Raw genomic sequence first — 21,226 nt, forward strand, 5'->3', positions numbered from 1 at the left:
TCCAGCGGGGTGGTGGCAGTGGCGATCTGTGCTGTTGAACAGCAAAGGGCCCCTTTCTTCTGCACTCCTGAAGTACCCTCCCATCTGGGCTGACACCAGGAGTTGCCAGCCAGTGATAGTGCATACCTTCTGAAGGAGTTTTTTCTTTTCTCTCTCTCTGTCTCTGTTTTTGGCGAAGGGCTATTTCTCTCGCTTCCTCCCATATCGTCTTGCTTTTCAGCGTGGCCCGCGCCCCTCATTTTCTCCCCTTTTCGGTTGTCAGGCAGCGGCCAGTGAGTACCTGGTCCGCCCTAGTTCTTGAGCGGAGTTCTTCAGAAAGGGTTGACTTAAGCCTGGGAGTGGGGGGGAGAGCATGTGGTTGTACCCCTGGCAGGAGTGGCGATGCCCCTCTTCCAGGAGATGCCTGCCCCTTACGGAGCTCGCAGCATGGCACAGTGACAGTTCCCAGAGAAGGGTTCGCTCTCTTCCCACTTTCAGTTCTCAAAAGACAGATGAGAGAGGCTTGCAGCTGCTGCAGCCACCTGTATCGCCTTGCCTTTGTTGGGCATAAGCGACTTTGCCACAAGGCGGAAGCTTTCTCGCTTCGGGTCACTCCTTCTCAGGCACCCGGAAGGTCCCTAAGCCCGTTTGTGTTTTCGTTGGTGGTTGGTGACAGCCAGCCCGTGTTTGCCTTTGAGGTTTCCACAGTCTCACTCCAAGTTGTATCCCTGGCTTGAGGCCAGTGCAGCCTATGTTCATAGGAGCGGAAGGAAAGGTGAAGGTTGAGATGGGGGTGGGGGGGAATGGTGTTTGGGATGGGCTGGAGTTATTCAGCGCAGCCTTTCTTTTTAGCATTTATCACCAGATCAGTGGGAAGCAATAACCCCTCTCGTAGCCATAAGCCGTTTTAAAAAGGGTCTGCTTAAATAATAAGGCTTTTGCTTGTCCCCTGGAGGATTCAGCTCCTCCTTTATTTTCCTGCTTTGACACAAACAAGCAAACTCCAGCCTGATCGACTCGCGCGCAACAGAATGAAAATGGTAGAATGTTCCACTTAACAGTGCAGCTAGGGCAAGGATGCCATTTTAAAACATTCACCCTGCACAAAAAGACAATTCCCCACAAGTTAAAATAAAAAATAAAAAACGAGAGTGAGCACCCAAAAAAAAGAGCTTTGTCTTCTCCTTGTGTGCAGCTTCTCTGCTTGCGGGGAGCTTTTTTTTAATGGATATTAAAAATGTGACTTGCTCATTCTGCTGCTTGAGTAGACCAGGCCGTAGCTTTGTACCCTGGAATGGTTATGGCAGCGGGATTCGGTTCCTGCGTGGGGACCGGCCGGCTGCTGTTCCTCTCCTCTCATACTGTGAATCTGGATCACTTTTGCACAGCAGTTACCCTAATAAGCACTCGGCTGTTGCCTCAAGCATGCCGGACCCTTTCAAAGCAGCTGGCAAAGCAGGTCCCACAAAACGTCGATGTCTCTGAAGGATGTGGTTGAATAGGGCCAAAAAAAATGGTGGGTGGTTTGGGGGGGAAGATGGTGGTTTTATTCCCCTAATTTTGTTTTCTCCCCCATCCCCTTCTCTTTTGTCTTCCTCATACAACATCATTTTTATTTTCTATGTTCTACTGTCGGATATGAGATTAAACAAACACAACCACCTTGTTGCCTCTGCCCGTTCCTTCGGCGCAGTCGAGACGTGGTACTTGGTAGGCAGGGTTTAGTTTTTATTCATCTGCACAACAAGCCTGTGAGGTAGTGGATGAATGGGTGGATTGCCCAAGGCATCTGGTGAGGCAATGTGAGTGAAGCGGGATTAAAAGACCCCACCATCCCATCCCCTCTAACCAGTCTTCAGTAAACCATTGGAGTGGAGTAGTTCTGCAAAACGGAACAGACATTACTGACTTCTGGCAGAGAATGAGAGAGCAGAATTACTTTTTTCTTTTTTAAAAAAGTAAAAAGATTCTAGTCTTTGCTGCTGGATGTACAAACCCTAGCTCCTGGAGAGGGGGCGGGGGGGGGGCGGGGTCTGACTTGTAGCTTTTAAATACAGTATTTTTTAAAAGGCTTTGTGTTGTACAGAGACATTGTGTTTGTCCTGTAATGAAGTTCCTTCTCTATTCAGGTTATAAAATACCCCTGTGAGGACACTCGGGATATTACATGCAGCATAATGTAGCCCTTAGTTAAAAAATTAGTTCCGGCCTTTCCAGCTAGCCTAGGACTGTCTTGGGAAAGGCTCAGATTTTGACTTTGGATTTGTATGGGCAAGGCAAGGGGGTGGGAGGAGAAGCCCCAGGAACCATCGTTGATCCAACCACTGCACTGCACCAAAAGATGATTTTTGAAATGCACGCCTGCAGATTCCTTCCCATCTCTCTGGGAATGGGATGAGTGAGTAGCAGCTGCTGGCAGCGGCAATTTTAATCACGCCTAGAGCCGAAACCAATTTCCAGTATGGTGGTTGAGAAGAAGCCTCTCTCCTTGTGAGCTGCTTTGGCAAAGGTGGACATGGTGAGGCCCCCCTCTTAACCAAGGCTGAAGTTCTGCTGGTTTCGCAAACCTGCGTGGTGGCTGTTAAGTCAGGCCTCAGCTTCAGGTGGGTGTTTCTTACCACCAAGCAGAGCTGTGAGCATGAGGAGAGTAACGCGGTGGCTCCAGGATTTTTTTAATTCAGTAAAAATAGAAACTCTGGTCCTGTGTACGAAGAAACATGGCGTGCATTCCCTGTTCTCCTAAAGCAGCATGAAGAAGCAAAGGATGAGGAGATAAAAATCTTCATCTCCCTGGTCATTTATGCATGGATAGCTGGACTCACGTTCGCCCCGTCTCACTCGGTTGTTCCTTGGAGTTCTGCGTGAGTTTTCCTTCCATTAGAAATGACCTCGCTGCCAGCCCTCGCAGTGTCCGGGTCTTCCCATTCCTCTGTTAACCTGACTCTTCCCTCTCCCGAGCTCAGCCTGGGTGAAATCTCCGTGCAGAAGGCAAAGCACTGGACATAAAAGCTGGGTTTCTCTCACAGCCAATCACAAAGCATTGTGTAATGCTTCCTGCTTCCCCAGAGCTCTTTCTGAGCAAAAGAAAGGCTTTTTAAAACCGAGGCTTGGATTTCTCCCCCTCCCTTCCTTTCAGAGTGCTCCTTTTTCGTTTTTTGTTCTTAAAATGCTTTTTTATGCGGCAATTGGGTTTGGGAGGGGCGTCTTCTCTCACAGTGAGCGCTGCGAAGTAAGCCAATTACAAAGCAGCATTTAAAGGGGCGGGGACCGGATTTGAGCTTGAAGACTAATGGTGCATAGACTCCCAACAGGAAAGTGTGGGTCCAGCGAGCAACAAACCTCAGGTAAAACTCCCATACGTAAATGACCTCTCTTCTGTGCTGTACTGCTTGGATTCAGGCATAGGTGAGCATCTTACTGCTCCCCTAGCCCCAAACTGTGGCAGTCAGGGTAGCTAACAGAAGTGGCTTCTAGAGGTTTGGGTGGGGCTGAAGCAGTCGTACCCCTCTCTGTGTGGGGGGTATTTCCTAATCACTTATCTCCCGACCCCTGCCCCAGTTGGATTTCTGGCAGTGCCCCCCCAACATTCCCACCTCGCAATGCCAGTCTGTTAAGTGAACATCCTGCGCTTGTGTCCTTTCGTCCTTCTGCCCAAGCCCTGCCTGTTTGGCGCAGCAAGACTCAGCCAAGAGCATTTTGAGCTACATGAAACCAGCTGCCTGCAATTGTGGAAGCTTAACCGATGGCAACAGTGTGAATTCAAGCGGGCCGTGACAAAGCAGAACAGAAAGAGCGAACCTTTCCTTGCAGGCAGCTCTTGCCAGGGTACGGGTGTGATTCACTCAGGATTTGTGCTTTTAAAAGAACGCCCATAAAGGGAACCTCCTCTGGTGCAGGGAATTACTGTAGGGGAAGCCAGTGATTGCTGGTACAGCGATCTCAGAGCATTGCTTTGAGAACAATTCCGGTTGGACGAGACCAACTCGGCTCTGGAGTGAGCAAGGCGAGGGTGGCACCTCACTCAGAGGAAAGCTGACTGGCCTTGGTTACGTTGGCTTTCCCTCATTCACTCATCCCTCCCTGTAGAAGTGGACAGGACCACTCCTAGGCTTGTCAGCAGGACTGCAGAATCAAGCTGCAGACCTCAGGCCGCATGTTGACAGTGTTGCTCAGGCCTACTCATTAACAATGTTTATCTGCTGGTCAAATGACTGTAAATAAATGAACTGAACTGAACAGGTCTACTCAACCAGCCCTGCTCTGTTGCAGGAGGAACATTGGAAATCTCTGGTCCCCAAGGCTGGGTGGGGGACTTTGACTTTCAAAAATGTACCACCCTGTATTACACGCCGCTTTTAAAACTCCAGGATCAAAGCTCTTGGCCATGCTTATGAGCAAACACACACTTTAAGCCACATGTTAAAATGTTCAAGGATTCTCTGAAGAATAATACTACATGTGTCGTGCGCACACATATTTTCTGGGCCAAAAGCCAGCTGAGTCCGTTGCTGGTCTTCCCCGCCTAAAGGCAGAGAAGCAAGAGCAACCTCGGTGTAGGTTCTGATAGCTTCAGCCCTCCGTACAGGTTTCTTAATTGGGGCTGTGCATTTAAACTTGCGTATTCTTTGCAAAGGCCAGCTTGCCGGCTCATTCCACGCCTTCTCCGGGGCAGAATGCTCAAAAGGTTTCAGGTTAATTCTGTCCCACATGCATCCCCCTGCAAGCTTCCACGGCAGTTTTTCCAGTTTAAACATTTTAATTGGTTGCCTCTCCAGCAAACAGTAGAAATGTCGATGCAAGCCGCTCAGTATTTTCCTGTGTTCTTCAGGGGCCTCTAAGCGAGTGCCCCAGAGACCACAATCAGCTTGCAGCTCAGGCTGCTGGTCTTAGGAGCTAGGTAAGACGCCTGGTAGTGCCCCCTCCCTCAAGTGCACTGCAGTTGGCACTGGCCCTCTGCCTTGGCCTCGTCTGTGTGTCCCCCACCCCCACCCCACCGCAGCTGACCAAGACCGACGGGTAAAAGAGCTGGAGGAGGAGAGCTTCGTTCCCGCCAGCGAGGACCTGGGCGATCATGCCAGAACTCCCGGCCCAGTCACCAAAGTGACCTTGCTTTTTCTCGTGGAAAGTGAGACACGAACAACTTTTCCAACCACACCAACGCCACATGGGTTGTCCTGGTGTGGCGGAACTTCCCCTCCCTGCAGGTTGAAGGAAATTTTGAAGGGGAGAAGAGGGCGCTAAAAAAAATAATAAAACCAGGAATCCTTTTCTTCCCTGAATGAGAAGTCCTTGGAACCCAGAGGCGGCGGCAGCTCTCCCCGCAAGGCAAGAGGAAAGGGAAGACGCTGCCTGGAGCTCTAGTTCTTGCTGAAGCCGGTGGGGTTCTGTGACTGCCACCTCCACAAGTCCTCACCTGAAGAGGAGAGAGGGAGGCAAGAGTTAAAAGGTTAGGTGCTGAACGACTTGAGCTGCACTCGGCCATGTGTCAATACCCCATTCAACAGCTTGCCTGCTGCCATGAAATAGGGAGGAGGCCATTACTTTCCCAACATCTATACCCCAGAGTCCTGGCCCAGACTAGCCCGATCTCATCGGATCTCAGAAGCTAAGCAGGGTGAGCCCTAGTTAGTACTTCAGCCAAGGAAGTCCAGGGTTGCTACGCGGAGGCAAGCAATGGCACATGGAACACATGAAGCTGCCTTATACTGACTCAGACCCTTGGTCCATCAAAGTCAGTATTGTCTACATAGACCAGCAGCGTCTCTCCAGGGTCTCAGGCAGGGGTCTTTCTTGCCTGGTCCCTGGCAGCCCATCTCAGTTTGTCTTGCCCTGAAGGATCGGCATAAGTTGATGGCAAAATAATAACAATAACAACACCCCCAGACAAGGGGCAAAGAGGGCTGGTGGGTGGCCTGGAAGGTGGCATCTACTTACACATCTTGTCCAGCCCGAAAACAGCTTTCCAGCCCAGCTCCCGCTCCGCAAGGGCAGGGTTGGCGTAACAGGTGGCCACGTCCCCTTCTCGACGTGTAACGATCTTGTACTTGAGCTGAACAAAAGCAAGACAACTTATCAACAAGATGGGATGCTGATGGTGGCAGACTGACGGGGTGCAGCTACTGTGGCCAAGAGGGACCCGAGAGACACCAAGTCTAGGGTTGCTGCTAAGGCAGAGGCCAGGGGGAAAAAAGAGCAAGCGGCCTTAATCATGGTGAGGCGCCTAGAACAAGTCACTGGGGGGCGCTGCTCTAAAACAACTGACAGCTGGCTTTGAGCAGAAAAAAACGAAAAGAGGTAAAGGAAGACCTCAGAATGTCTCAGAAACGGCCACTTCAGTCTCAGAGCAGAGATGTTAACTGGGGTGTGGGGGGAGAGGCTGTCAAATGCTAAAGGCCCCCAAGCCATGACCAGCTAAACTGCTCCATAAGCCTCCTGTGCTTTGTTCCCTGCCTGCCCATTATGAGTGGCTTTGGGTGATTTAGCAGGAGCAAGTTACGCAGCCCTTCTTCAGAAGTAAATGGGGCCACGATCCAGCCAAGGTTAAATGCACTTTAAAGACCCACTTATTTTTACAGGAAGAGACTGAAGTATGTGCTGAATTCTAGAGTTAAAAATCAAAACTTGTGCAGAGCATCAGGTGAGGGTACTCTGAACACATATGTAATTTTCCCAGCAATAAGATTTGGAAGGCTTTTTAAGAAGAATTGTTTTTTGTATGCTGGTTGGTTTTTGTATGCTGGTTTTCTCTACCTTTTTAAGGAGAATCAAACTTGCTTGCAATCTCCTTCCCTTACCCTCCCCACAACAGACACCTTGTGAGGTAGGTGAGGGTGAGAGAGTTTGAAGAGAACTGTGACTGGCCCAAGGTCACCCAGCTGGCTTCATGTGGAGGAGCAGGGAATCAAACCTGGTTCTCCAGATTAGAGTCCACCACTCTTAACCACTACACCATGCTGTTCAGACTGTAAGACATGCTGGAAGTGTACCATAAGCTGGCCCATAGAAGGTGGTGGTCTTCCTTTCCTGGACCACAGCAGGAGTTAATCCCCTCCGTGCAGACCCTGGCTTGACACTTTACCTCCCTTCCTGATGCCTTCTCCATGGCTTTGACCATCTGCAGGACGGAGTAGCCAACACCGGTCCCGAGGTTGTATATCTATAAAGAGGACATGCCCTCTCTTACATTTGTTATTTCTATAGCATCTTAAATGAGCAACAGAAACAAAACAAAAAAACAGCATTGGCACGTATGTGACTCATGAGACCAGAATAAAATTCTGCTGGAGACAAAGCATCTGGAACTTTTTTATTAGTTTGCAGGATGTGTGCAAATGAAAGACTACACCAGGCCTGACTCCACTGAACAAAGGATGTCTTCTGCACTGATGCAGGAAAAGTTGCCAAATATTGCAGACAGGAGTAAGGTGGGAAGTCAGGTGACCAGTCTGTCAATCAGGCAGCACACCTTGGTACTCAAAGGAGGGGAGGGTCGTCCAAAACGTGCCAGAGCTTCTCACCTACCTTGCAGCTGCAGTTCTCCTTCAGCTTCTTCAGCGCTGCAATATGGCCCTTGGCCAGATCCACCACATGGATGTAATCTCTAACGCCTGCAGGAGGACAGGGAGCCCATCAGCTAGTTCTGCAGCCGCCCAGGCTGAGCAGTCTGACACCCCCAGTACATGGTCAGCAGAGTGTTTAAATACAGGGCGACATGTCCATAAGATCTTAGCCATGAGGGCTGTGGGCTTAATGTCTGTTCAGCCTCCCCCACCAGGAAGCATCTCCATCCTCTTTTAAATGGTGACCTGAACCCCCCCATTTCCCAATCGCTCTCTCTTCCAATGTATCCCTTGTGCTGACCAGGGGGCAGGTAAGGAAACTTCTGGCTGGGCAACTTTTGCTATTAATTCTCAGTCCAGTGGGGACCCCCCCCCAGTATTTACATGTCTGCATGCCTCCACATGGGTGTGCCCTCTCTGACCAGCTAACACACATTTTAATTTTGCTTTGCACAAATGTATGTATGCGGTTGCTTCCCCCGAACTCTCACGGCTGTGATGGACTGAAACAGAAAACTTCCCCTTCCCCAGGTAGCTCCAGAACCTCTTCAGCAGAGGTGGAAGGCAGGATGGAGAGGGGCGGGGGTGAGCCTCCAGCCCCTTTGGGAAGAAAACTTCTCTCATCCGAGTCCTTGATGATGCTCTTCACCCCCCCATATCAGCCCTCCTTATTCCTCTGCCTTCCACACCTGAATCACTGGCTATGCCCAGTTCACAGCTCCCTTGCAAGAGTGGTGGTTTGGAGAGGTGGACTGCAATCTGGAGAACCATGTTTGATTCCCCACTCCTCCACATGAGCGGCGGACACTAATCTGGTGAACTGGGTTGGTTTCCCCATTCCTGTACATGAAGCCAGCTGGGTGACCTTGGGCTAGTCACAGCTCTTAGAGCTGTCTCAGCCCCACCTACCTCACAGGGTGTCTGTTGTGGGGAGGAGAAGGGAAGGTGACCTGTAAGCCGGTTTGATTCTGCCTTAAGTAGTAGAGAAAGTTGGCATATAAAAAACAATTCTTCTTCAATAGCAAACCTTTCCCCAGTTCAAGCAAGGTGGGGGGAAAAGCAGCGTGAATGCTTTCCCCACAGAAGAGCCTCTCCCCCCCACACACTGCATCTTTACTTTTATCCAGGAACTGCACTTGTTCATGACATAAGCCAATGGCCTGCAGGATACACAATCACATTTACAGAGCTAAGAAGTTTTTTAATATGTCCAGAGGGGTGCCAAAAGCCATGCCCCCCCAGTTTGCATCCACACTAGTTATTTAGTGTTGAAGTTCACCAAGTGTTGTGGGAGGGGCTTAAGATTCCAAGTGGGAAACTTGCATTTGACTCTGCTGGCCCATAAACATATTTATTGACTTACATCCCTTTCTCCCCCGTGGGGACCCAAAGCAGCTTACATTGCTCTCCTCTGTTTTATCGCCACAACAACCCTGCAAGGTAGATTAAGCTGAGAGTGTACAACTGGCCCAAGTCACTCAGTTGAGCTTTCATGGCAGAGCAGTGGTTCAAACCTGTGCGTCTCAGATTCTAGTCTGGCATTCTAATTACTACAGCAAGTTACCTCTCAAAGGCAGTGATTTATGCCATCACATGCCAGCAATGCCCTTCCACCACCTACACTGGACAAACAGGCCAGTCCCTGTGACAAAGACTGAATGGACGCGACATCAAAAACCACAACATTCAGATACCAGTGGGGGAACATTTTAACCTTCCAGGACATTTAGTTGCTGATTTAAGAGTAGCAGTTCTCTTACAAGGGGATTTCAAAGGGAGATTAGAAAGAGAGTCTGCTGAATTACAACTAATAATGAAGCTCAAGATTCTCCAGGACTTAATAGAGATCTGAGATTCTTGTCTCATTACCAATGCTGATTTCTCCATGCCTACTACCTGTCCGCAAATCACACCTAATCCAATCACGCCTGCTAATGTCATTTATTTGCTTTTGACATTTACATTGCCATTATGTGTCTAATTCACTCTTCTCTACTTAAGGATAGATGGACTCACATTCTAGCTGTATCTGAAGAAGTGAGCTGTGGCTCACGAAAGCTCATAACCTGCCAGAAATTTTGTTAGTCTTTAAGGTGCTACTAGACTCTTGCTCTTTTCTAAAGGCAGAAATGTTTGTGTACGGGAAAGAGACAGACAGACAAGTGGAACTCTGTGCCTTTAAAACTTCAAACCTCTTAAAACCAGGTGTCTGTTCAGCAACTCACCTGTCCCATCGACTGTGTTATAATCATTCCCAAATACACTCAGGAACTCCCTGCGTCCCACTGCCACCTGGAACAGATGGGAAGGAATGGTTGAAATCATTTCCAGACAACTGAGGAAGCAGAGCAAACTCATCCCATGTGCTTGAACATAAGAACATAAGAAAGGCCATGCTGGATCAGACAAAGGTCCATCAAGTCCAACTATGTTCACACAGTGGCCAACCGGGTGCCTCTAGGAAGCCCACAAACAGGACGACTGCAGCAGCACCATCCTGCCTGTGTTCCACAGCATCTAATATAATAAGCATGCTCCTCTGATCCTGGAGAGAACAGGTATGCATAATGACTAGTATCCATTTTGACTTGTAGCCATGAATACTTCTCTCTTCCATGAACATGTCCACTCCCCTTTTAAAGCCTTCCAAGTTGGCAGCCATCACCACATCCTGGAGATGTACCTGTGCAACATAAGGCATCAGGTTGTTCGGGATGCCCTGGGGATCCTCTCCTATCCTTCCCGACTTATGGGCTCCGATAGGGTTGAAATATCGCAGAAGAACAGCATTCCAGTCCTGGGAACAGAAATGTGACAATCTTGTTAGAAAACTCTAGCCTGCGGGGCGGGGGGGAGAGGATCCAAGTTTCAAGGGCTCTCAAGTGTACAGGGCTGCTTCCTTACCGGCTCAGCCTTGCACAAATCTTGGATCATCTCTTCGATGAAATACTTGGACTTGCCATAGGGATTCGTACAGCCACCAACGGGATGGTTTTCATCAAGGGGGAGGTAGGCAGGGGCCCCATAGACCGTGGCCGAGCTGCTGAACACCAGATTCTTGACCCCGTGCGCTTTCATGGTCTTGGGAGGAAGGGGGAAGAATGCCGACTGATTAGATTCTCCTTCCACGCTTACAAACCATTTTATCTTGACTTTTTTCCTCCACAGAGCAGTCAGGGTGACGTATGTGGTTCTCTGCATCGTTTTATAATCGCCCCACCCCAATGAGGAAGGCTAAGCTAAGAGACAGTAACCCCAAACATTTCATGGCTGAGGGGGAACCCGAACCCAGGTCTTGCTACACTAACCAGAATCCTGTCTCACTCAGTGGACAACCACATACTCTGGTGGGCCAGCCAACAGCACAGAGGCATAGACCTTCCTCTGGTGTCACCTCCTCCTCTGAAGAAGAAGAGGAGTTGGTTTTTATTTGCCGACTTTCTCTCCTACTTAAGGGAGAATCAAGCCGGCTTACAATCACCTTCCCTTCCCCTCCCCCCAACAGACGCCCTGTGAGGTAGCTAGGGCCGAGAAAGCTCTAAGAGAGCTGTGACTGGCCTAAGGTCACCCAGCTGGCTTCATGTGTAGGAGTGGGGAAACCAGCCCAGTTCACCAGATCAGAGTCCGCCACTCGTGGAGGAGTGGGGAATCAAACCCAGTTGTCCACATTAGACTCCACTGCTCCAAACCACCGCTCTTAACCACTACACCACGCTGGCTCTCTAGGACTTGTTTTCAAAGGTTTGCTGCCTTTGGGCACAGAGCTTCCCTTTTGTCACCATAGCTAGTAGCCATTAATGGATGTCTCGTCCGCGAGTCTGTCTAATCCCCTGTGTTCCAGTATGTTCCAGTAGTGAATGCCAATCTATTTAGTACATTGTTATCCTGCCCCTCCACCAAGGAGCTCAAGGTGGCATACATCATTCTCCCCGCCTCCGTTTTATCCTCACAGCAACCTTGTGAGGTTGGCTAGGCTCGGAGAAAAAGACTGGCCCATGGATACCCAGCAAGCTTCCGCTGCAGAGTGGGGATTCATACCCAGCTCTCCCAGATCCTAGTCCAACACTCTAACCAGTGCACCACAGTGGCTTTCCAGATGGGCTAAGGATCTGATTTGGTAAGGCAGCTTCAGATGTTTGTATGATTTGGGAAGCAGGTATCCTTAAGCAACGTTGCCTCTGCCCTAGCCAGCATCCCTTGCAGCACTAAAGCGAGAGGAGCTGCATCCCTCTGGGGTACCAGCTCTCACTTCCCTCAGGACTCCTGTTCAGATCAGAAGTGATTTCCAACACCCCTGCGAGGCATCACCTCTGACACAGCCAACATCTCGCATCACATGAAGCTGCCTTATACTGAATCAAACCCTTGGTCCCATCAAAGTCAGTATAAGCTGCCTTATACTGAATAAGACTCTGGGTCCATCAAAGCCATCGTTGTATGTTCTGACCGGCAGCAGCTCTCCAGGGTTTCAGGCAAGGGTCTTTCACATCACCTACTCGCCTAGTCTCTTTAACTGGAGATGGCAGGGAGATTGAACCTGGGACCTTCTGTGTGCCAAGCAGATGCTCTACCACTGCCTCTGGGGTGTCTTCTCTTCCCTCGCAGGGGTGCGTGCTGGGCCAGACGCTTTGCAAAATGCTTAACGGCACTGCTGGCAGGGCCACATGCACAAAGTCACCAGCTGCTTGGGGCCCAACCCGGTAGCAGTAACATTGTGGCTGGGGAAGTGTGTGTGTGTGTGTGCGCGCACGGGGGTGGGGTGGGGGGGATCAAACTCACACTGCAGAAGGGGGCTATCCTTGGCTTAGGCTGATGTGGAGATGGTTTTCACACGAGATGCGAAGCAGGAAGTTCGGACCTTCCTTCCTCTCGAGATTCATGACGGATGAATGCGACAGAGAAACTGAATGTACCTTCTCCCTCCAGGTGGATTTTAACACGGGTCAGACAGATTAGTGTGTACAAGGCAACCAGCTGCTCACCTCCAGTAAGCGGATGGTCCCAGTGAGGTTCACCTTGTAGTATTCCAGCGGCTTCTGGACTGACTCTCCGACTGCTTTGAGCCCTGCTAAATGCATCACGGCCGAGAAACGATGCTGTTAAGGAAAAGCAGAGGGGAGGGGGCATTTTTAAGGACCTTCGTGCCAAATTCACATTCACGCTTAGCTTCTTTAAGAATGGGGGACCGAAATGCACTAGGATCCATTGCACGCCGTACAGGAAAAAGCAGATTCCCGCATGCTGTTCTTCCACAGAGATGGTTATGGAGTCCGTGGTAGGAAGACAAGACTGTAACGTAGGGGGAATGTCTTTGCCGCCATGAAGGAGCCAGATGATACTCCGGACCATCAGCAGCTGGATTGCTTTGGGCCAGTTCAAAAGAGAGCCACGTCTCCTGTCCCTGGTCCTGCTGCAGCAACAGAGCTGCAGATGCAACCTCACAGGGCCAACCCAGACGAGATGCCTTGGCGTTCCATGAATGCAGCTCTTGGGGGTTATTTTCCCCTCTAAACTGCATATGTGCATGGGTCCTGCGTGCACCTGCTATTTAAGGTGGGGGGACCCACTTGGAGCTCCATTCATGGATCACCTGAACCTCAAGGGATTATAAAAGCCCTCAACCCTACCCCAAAGCTGAGCAGAGGCAAGAAGCAGGAGCTCTTCCGTCTCCCCAAAGAGACTCCAGCGTGGCCCAAGCTCACTAGGACCTCAGAGGTGGGAAACCTCTTGCAAGGAGGTAAGTCCCTAGTGCTGTTCCACAGTAAGAGTAAAAACTGAGCCAGGCTGGTGAAGAAGGAAGCCGTGCCCCCCATACCCGTTCCGACAGAGACAGTAGCGTCAGGACCAGGTCCTCTCACCTTTTTGAAGAGCTCCTGGATGCCGGCTTCATCGAGAACATCCAGCTCCTGGAAAAGGATCTCCTTCCCGACTATCTCCTGCACCCGCTGAATGCTCTCAGGCAAGGCCTTGCCCCCTGGGGGAGGAGAGCCTGCTTTTGACACCGAGGCAGAGTGGGGCCTCATGCCCCACCTACTGATGCTTTCTGAACAAAGCCTCTAAGTCTGAGTCAGACTCCCCACCACCACCATCCCACCCCACCACCATCCCACCCCACCACCACCATCCCACCCCACCCTGAGGGTAGGGGTGAGCAACTGACACCCCAGCAACTCAAATCTAGCCCTTGAGGACAACCTATCGGGCCTCCGCCTGACCCCAAGGACTCCCCACCCACTCCTTTATTCCTGCCTTTGTGTGCAAGCCAGGTTTGACTTTGAGTTGTTTTCTGTTGCCCAAGAAGGTCGGACCAGAACCAACGGATTGAAATTAAATCAAAAGAGTTTCCGTCTAGGCATTAGAAAGAATTTTCTAACAGTTAAAGCGGTTCCTCAGTGGAACAGGCTTCCTTGGGAGGTGATGAGCTCTCCTTCCCTGGAGGTTTTTAAGAAGAGGCTAGATGGCCATCTGTCAGCAATGCTGATTCTGTGACCTTAGGCAGATTATGAGAGGGAGGGCATCTTGGCCATCTTCTGGTCACTAGGGGTGTGGGGGGGAGGTAGTTGTGAATTTCCTGCATTGTGCAGGGGGTAGGACTTGATGACCCTGGTGGTCCCTTCCAACTCTATGATTCTATTCTATGATTCTAGACAAGGGGAAAAACCTTTGCCCACATCTAATTTGGCATGGATAGTGGTCCAATTTAATCAAGAAGGAGCCATGTGAGGGCGAGGGCATCAGGTATAAATCAAGCCTGCCTCTTAGGGTGAGAGTAGAGGTACTGGTCATTCTTTGACTCTTTTAAAAAATACATACAGCGCAGCCACTGGGGGTGAGATTTGAGGGAAAGAGAAGCTAATCAGCCTTTCTCCAGCCTCAAATCTCACACATACACCCCTCCCCAAATGTTACCTCTGGGTCCTATGAGGAAACCTATGTGTGCATGCAGGCAAGCAAAAGGACTCCTTGATGCTTCCCCCTACCCCATCAGCACCAGCAGAAATTTTGCCAAAGCACAAGCAAAGTCTTTTATATGAGCGAAATTCCACCCGAGCTGCCTTGAGCCAAAAGGAAATGCAGGGAATAAATACTTAAATAAAATAATACATTAAAAATTGGCAAAAGGCACCCTTGCCAGTATGAGGAAGCAACTAAGTCAATGTAATATAGTTGTTAACACTGTTGGGTTAGGACTGGATCCAGGTTGAAACACTCATTCTGCCATGGAATCTTACTGGGTGATCTTGAGCCAATCATCCACTCAGTCTAACCTACCTCACAGGGTTGCTGTGAGGATAAAATGGGGGGGACCTGAGCCCTTTGAGGAAGAGCGGAATAAAGATGAAACAAGCAGGGCAGGGATCCATCAAAGCCTCATGTATCCTATAAGGGAGGAGAGGACGGAAGACATCAGAAGAGCCCTGCTGGATCAGACCAGTGGTCCATCTAGTCCGACATTCTGTCTCACACACTGGCCAAGACACTTTGTCTGGAATGGGCACCGCTAGTATCACACACACACCAGCCCTCCCTAAATTCAAAACATGGCCGCTGTTAAACTACAGTCCTATTTCTTCCAAATATTTGTATTCTGCAACTCCCTGAAAAATCCACCCTAGGTGCTCCCCACTACAAAAATGCTGCTGAGGCTAAAACAGAGAGCTCAGCAGAAAAAAATGACAATTATTTTGAAAAGTAAAAACAGCAGCAGGTAAAACCAGCCTAAAGTGAGTGTTAAAATTGCAATTCAAATACCTGCCGAAAGAAAGAAAGATTCTGGCATAAAGCACCACAACAGAGGGTCGGCGTTTCACAGGTGAGGGGCCACAATCAAAAAGTCTTTTGTAGCTACCTGCTTCATCACCAAAGACAAGACTACATGAAGTAGAGACCAGGATGAAACTTGTAAAGCTGTTTCAACTGGTGAGTTGTGAGATCTGATTTAGGGATGATCCTCAGTTTACCTAACACAGCAAAGCTAAGCACAGCACCCAATTAGGGGAAAAAAAGTTAAAACCCATTTTCAATTACAGTTTGAATTGCAGATTTATAATTGAAAATCCACACTAATGCCAAAACTGACCTCTCAGCTCTGAGAATATGTTTAGTAACATAATTCATTTGCTTGTAAAGAAACCATCTCTGTTTGCCACATTTTGCAACAGTGGATTCCAAGATGGAGTTCAACCTTATGTATCTTTGGATATAATATTGTGAGTTAGTATCCTATTCTTTTCAGATTACTGTTTTGCATAAAAAGAAAGAAAAGCTTGGGTAGGCTTCTATGGGAGCTGTTGGCCCTTCAGGGGTTGTGGATCCAGGCTGTTCAGAAGTTTAAAGGTTAAAGCCAGGAAAATGAGGAACAGCACAAAAGCCGAAAATGAAAAAAAAAGAAGGAAAACCTATAAAAGGTAGCCCAAAATGAATTTTAATTAGTCCTGTTATGTTTTGAGATAGATTCTCATTGCTAGCATTAATGTGTATTTCAAAGGCCGTGTGAGGGAAAAAAAAGAAGGAAAACCTATAAAAGGTAGCCCAAAATGAATTTTAATTAGTCCTGTTGTGTTTTGAGATAGATTCTCATTGCTAGCATTAATGCGTATTTCAAAGGCCGTGTGAGGAAATTTTCAGACTCCTAGCCAAATTTTCTCCTGTGTTTACTATACTATATTATAATACTGGAATGTCTGACCTATAGGAATTTAGGAAGTCCTTCTTGGATACCAGTTTGAGGTTTTCCTCCTCTTTGCATTTCTTTAAATGCCAATATTTTGAATATTTTGGGGCTGTGGCTCAGTGGTAGAGCATCTGCTTGGCATGCAGAAGGTCCCAGGTTCAATCCCCACCATCTCCAGTTACAGGGACTAGGCAAGGAGGTGATGTGAAAGGCCTCTGCCTGAGACCCTGGAGAGCCGCTGCCTGTTTGAGGAGACAATACTGACTTTGATGGACCGAGGGTCGGATTCAGTATAAGGCAGCTTCATGTGTTCAATTATGTACACACTGGCATGTGGCTAACAGCCGTCTTCCTGCTCAACTTTAAATGGACTGAAGTTTCCATGCCATCTGCAAAGGCAGGCCCCATGCAGAGCACATTGCGGTAATCTAGCTTGGCAGTGTCAAGGGCCTGGAGTCACTGTGGCAAGATTCCCCTCGTCAAGATCCTACGGAGTACGGCTCAGCCCCCACCTTACCTCGGATGGCATTGTGAAAATTATCAATGACCACGGGGGTGTAGCCCGCCTCAATCAGCTCCAGCACGCAGTGGCTTCCTATGTAGCCGGCTCCACCAGTCACGAGGATCTTCTCCGACATCTTCACCTGCAACAGCACAAAAAAGCCTCAGGAGAGGTCCCCAGTCTCTCTCCTAAGAGCCACAAGAGCTTTACGTAGAACTAGGTGCAGTGAAGTTCCCAGCTGGGCTGGACCTGCATGGCATGCATTGCTTTGTACAATAACACCTCCCGTAGCACTGTAGAGATGCTCCTGAAAAACAGAATGCTCAGTGAAAGAGCCCCTTATTGAGGTATCAGTAATGGGAATGTCACTTTTGGCCATGGGCCGCATTTACTTCTGGCTGGACTAATCATGTTCTGGAACTGCCCCCCCAGTCTCCTCCCTTTTATTTTTTAAATTACACCCAGGATAAAGGGTGTTCAAATGAAACAGCTTTATAGAAGGTAGAGAGAGAGAGAGAGCATGGTATAGTGGTTAGAGTGTCAATTAACAGGCACAAATAGGCTTTTAGACAATATGAAGTAATATAAAAATGCTAATTATATACAATACAAAACCAGACCTCCAAACTAAATATCCCTATAGTCTCCAAAATTACTAGGTAGAGTGATGCCCTGGATTTGACGCAGTTCCACAGGGCCTGTAAGATGGAGATGTTCCACCGGGCTTATGGTTGAGGGCAGCGACGGTTGCCCATCAGTTGGCCTCCCTGTTGGATCCCTCCCAGTAAATGATCCCTGCTGGATCCCTCCCAGTAAATGATCCCTGCTGGATCCCTCTCAGGAAATGATCCCCTGCTGAGTATTTCTGCGCTGTACCTTTGTACTATTACATCTGATCGTTGCTGCTGCTGTGCACTTTGTTAAGGGAGAATTGAGGGCGCCATCTTTTTAAGTATTTCCGATATATTTTTAGATGTATTGTTAAATTCAGGGGTTTTTTGGTTGTTTACAGTTGCCAACCTCCAGGTGGTGGCTGGAGATTTCCTGCTATTACAACTGATCTCCTGCCAATAGAGATCAGTTCCCCTGGAGAAAATGGCTGCTTTGGCAATCGGACTTTATGGCATTAAAGCCCTCTCCAAACCCCGCCCTCCTCAGGCTTTGCCCTCAAAATCTCCAGGTATTTCCCAACCAGGAGCTGGCAACCCTAATTATATTGGTTATACTGTTTGTATGTTTATTTAGTTAATGATATGGAGTATTGGTAGCCATTCTGAGCCCGACTCGTTTGGGAATGAGTGGGACAAAATTGAACAAATAAAATTAAATAAACAAATAAAATCCAGGATGGGATGTAGAATGGAGATCTGTGTTCAAATCCCTGCTCGGTCATGTGCTAGCCCCAGCCAACTTGACAGTTGACGGTTACCTTGACAGCAACCTTGTAAGACAGAATAATAAGTCAGCTTTTAGCACTAAAAGGTGATATATTGAAGGCATTAGTGGGGGGGGGGGAGCCTAAATGTGTTTTTAGCCTCCTCCTTTTCCCCCTTCAAAATCAGACATTTCAGAAGGAAAACTGCAAATTTCTTTTTCACCTTGTGGGTTCAGAATTCCTATTTATCTTTGTGCGAAGTGCTGTATAGAACCAATTAAGTCCTCACCCAGGTTGGAAACAAACAAAAAAAGCATGCCGCTGGGAAATTAAAGTATCTAACAGATTTCACGGCAAGAATAAATTTCATTATACGGTTGCCCTCAAGAAAGACTTGATGTAAGGAATAAGTTTTTTAAAAATTAGCAACAACTACTAAGCAACACAAAATAGGTAGTTCAGGAAGGGCTTTGAAGAAGGCACATAAAAGCATTAAGGGTAAGGGTGGGAGAGGGGTCCAGCTAGGGTTGCCAGGTCCTTCTTCGCCACCGGCAGGTGGTTTTGGGGGAGGAGCCTGAGGAGGGCAGGGTTTGGGGAGGGACTTCAATGTCACAGAGTCCAATTGCCAAAGCAGCCATTTTCTCCAGGTGAACTGATCTCTATCGGCTGGAGATCAGTTGTAATAGCAGGAGCTCTCCAGCTACTACCTGGAGGTTGGCAACCCTAGCTCCAGCATACCAAGTAGCATAGCGGAAGGGTCAAAAAGGATATCATTTGAGCAAAAGGTTGGCTTGGCCAATGAAGGATATTTCAGCATACTTCTCTGAATATTCAGTGTTAATTTTTTAAAAGTTTAGGTTTCTAGCCCTTAGGGAAAAGGTGCAGACATCATTCTCAGCCTAATTGCTCAGCAAACACTTACTTCTAGCCCTGTCCAACAGTGCTGGGGTTGGATCCTGAAAATCTGTTCTTTGAATAGGGTTGTTTTTCCCCCACTGCAAGAAATGAAGTGGCTTTTTGTCCTGGGGGAGAAGGGCCGCTGTTGATGGAGTGGGTCTGAGGGTCCAACCCACTGGGGTGATTACTCAGCACTTGTTTAATAACGTTATTTAAAAATTCAGTTTTCAACCATACCAGCAAAAACCTAAATCCAGACCATCTGTTTCACATTGGCTTTCATTAGGGCCCCACCCAGCATACCCAGAGACCACAGCTTCACCCCAAAATTCCTGGCTATGGATCTGCTATCCCTACCCCTGCCCTGGCTGTTCCTTCGACCCTTGAAACGGGCTAGCACGGACAATTTCAGAGGGGTAGCAGTGTTACGTCTATTGTAAGAAAACCACAGTCCGGTGGCACCTTGAAAGACTAACCACATTTAATCCAGCATGAGCTTCTGTGAGACAGAGGTCACTTCTTCAGCCCCCTCTGAGCACGGGCAGAATGCCCACCGCTGAATCACCAAAACAAACCCTCCCAAGTCTAGGTAGGTCTGAATTCTTAGAGCTCTCAAACTAAGCAGTGAGAAGAAAAAGGGGTGGTGGTGGCGGCGGTCCAGAATAGATCAGCCACTAGGAGCCTCCCCTCCCCTTTCCCCCCATTCAACATTCCTTCACTGCCATGGTCCACCCACCCTTTAAACTATCCATTCAAATATATATATATGTAAAATTCATCTACGTTTAATTAAAATTAAATGCACAGGAATAAAAATTACCTTCCAAGATTTAGGTTCTGGTGCTCGCTAAAAGCCTCCAGGGAAACAGTGTCTACAAGGACTCTGACTTGGAAGGCAGGCCAAGTCACTGTGGGGATCCACCCCATTTTGCCCAGGAACAAGCAGCGGCTGTCAGACCAGAGAGCCACCTGGGAAGCACGCCGCTCACCCGGCCCAGCTCAGCCCTTCCCCACCCTGGTGCAGCCTTCCTGGCTGTCTTTCCTGAGCAGGATGAAGAAGGTTACTGTCTTACTGTCCTCCTGGTCTCCAGAGAACAAGGCGACGCCTTAAGAGGAAATGATGGACCAGAGTTTCCTCCCAAAATGGGCACTTTGTAGAGAACAAGACATCACTTCTTCTCAAACCTGCCTGCAACAGAAGCCGCCAGAATTACCACCAGGCAGAGGAAGACCAACGAATGACTTGCTCCTTCCAAAGGCCAAAATAAATATTTGTGTACAAACAGATGTAGAAGAAGAAGAGTTGGTTTTTATATGCCAACTTTCTCTACCACTTAAGGAAGAATCAAGCCGGCTTACAATCACCTTCCCTTCCCCTCCCCACAACAGACACTCTGTGAGGTAGGTGGGGCTGAGAGAGCTGTGACTAGCCCAAGGTCACCCAGCTGGCTTCATGTGGAGAAGTGGGGAAACCAACCAGGTTCACCACATTAGCGTCCGAAGCTCATGTGGAGGAAGTGGGGAATCAAACCCGATTCTCCAGATCAGAGTCCACCGTTCCAAATCACCGCTCTCAACCACTACGCCACGCTGGCTACCAAAACAACCCCCCACAAGTTCGGAGCTAGGGTTACCAACCTCCAGGTGGAGCCTGGAGACCTCTCAGAATCACAACTAGATAAGCATGGTGTGTGTATGGTGGTGGTGGTGACAAGTAAGTAGTCCTCTAGCAATTGGAATCCATGTGTAGCTCCCACATGGAGACTTGGAAGAAGAAGTTGCAACTTCAAGAACCTCAGTGCACACTGTGAGTGCCCTAATCGAATTTTGAAATGGCACCTCCAAAATCTCCACCCCCAAAGGCATAAAGGGGGTGAGACAATTTATTGGGGGCAGGTGTGATAAAACAGGGCCTTCCCTTGCCAAAATGGAAAAGTGAGCAAAAGGGATTTCTTCTCCAGTTCAAGCCCTGACTTTGCATTGTAATAAATTGTCCCAACAGATATTTGCTTCTGCAATTGCCGCTGACCTAATTCAAAACTATCCTTTGAAAAAAACCACACAAATGGGTTATCAGCCAAAACAGGAGTTTCAGCTACTAGAAAACTTTCCCTCTTCCATTTCTCACTGTCTGGCCATATACCTTTGGGGAATGCCCTGGCGTAACCTCACTCCACCCCTGAATACTAAGCCTGGATCCAAACCCAAGGTTTCTATCATTTTTTTGTTGGCTTTAGACT

General features: G+C 48.6%; 1 protein-coding gene across 1 annotated transcript; it reads right to left on the minus strand.

Moving 5' to 3' along the window:
* Nucleotides 1-5,315: 5,315 nt before the first annotated feature.
* Nucleotides 5,316-19,824, minus strand: GALE (UDP-galactose-4-epimerase). Its single transcript, XM_056846973.1, has 11 exons — nucleotides 19,807-19,824; nucleotides 16,730-16,856; nucleotides 13,397-13,512; nucleotides 12,521-12,634; nucleotides 10,443-10,619; nucleotides 10,222-10,335; nucleotides 9,764-9,830; nucleotides 7,501-7,586; nucleotides 7,058-7,135; nucleotides 5,914-6,028; nucleotides 5,316-5,392 (listed from the first exon to the last, which is right to left on the minus strand). Exons 2-11 carry the CDS (start codon nucleotides 16,848-16,850, stop codon nucleotides 5,337-5,339), a joined length of 1,044 nt encoding a protein of 347 aa, XP_056702951.1. The 5' UTR covers nucleotides 16,851-16,856; nucleotides 19,807-19,824; the 3' UTR covers nucleotides 5,316-5,336.
* Between the last annotated feature and the right edge of the window lie 1,402 nt (nucleotides 19,825-21,226).

Source organism: Euleptes europaea, chromosome 3 (genome assembly GCF_029931775.1).
Source record: "Euleptes europaea isolate rEulEur1 chromosome 3, rEulEur1.hap1, whole genome shotgun sequence".
Taxonomy (NCBI): Eukaryota; Metazoa; Chordata; class Lepidosauria; order Squamata; family Sphaerodactylidae; genus Euleptes; species Euleptes europaea.

Coding starts and splice junctions, on each gene's coding strand:
- GALE (XM_056846973.1), bottom strand. CDS start 16,850: ATGTCGGAGAAGATCCTCGTGACTGGTGGAGCCGGCTACATAGGAAGC. Junction 13,513..16,729: donor TTTTCACAATGCCATCCGAG/GTAAGGTGGGGG, acceptor CTCCTCCCCCAG/GGGGCAAGGCCTTGCCTGAG. Junction 10,620..12,520: donor GGACCATCCGCTTACTGGAG/GTGAGCAGCTGG, acceptor CTTCCTCCCAAG/ACCATGAAAGCGCACGGGGT.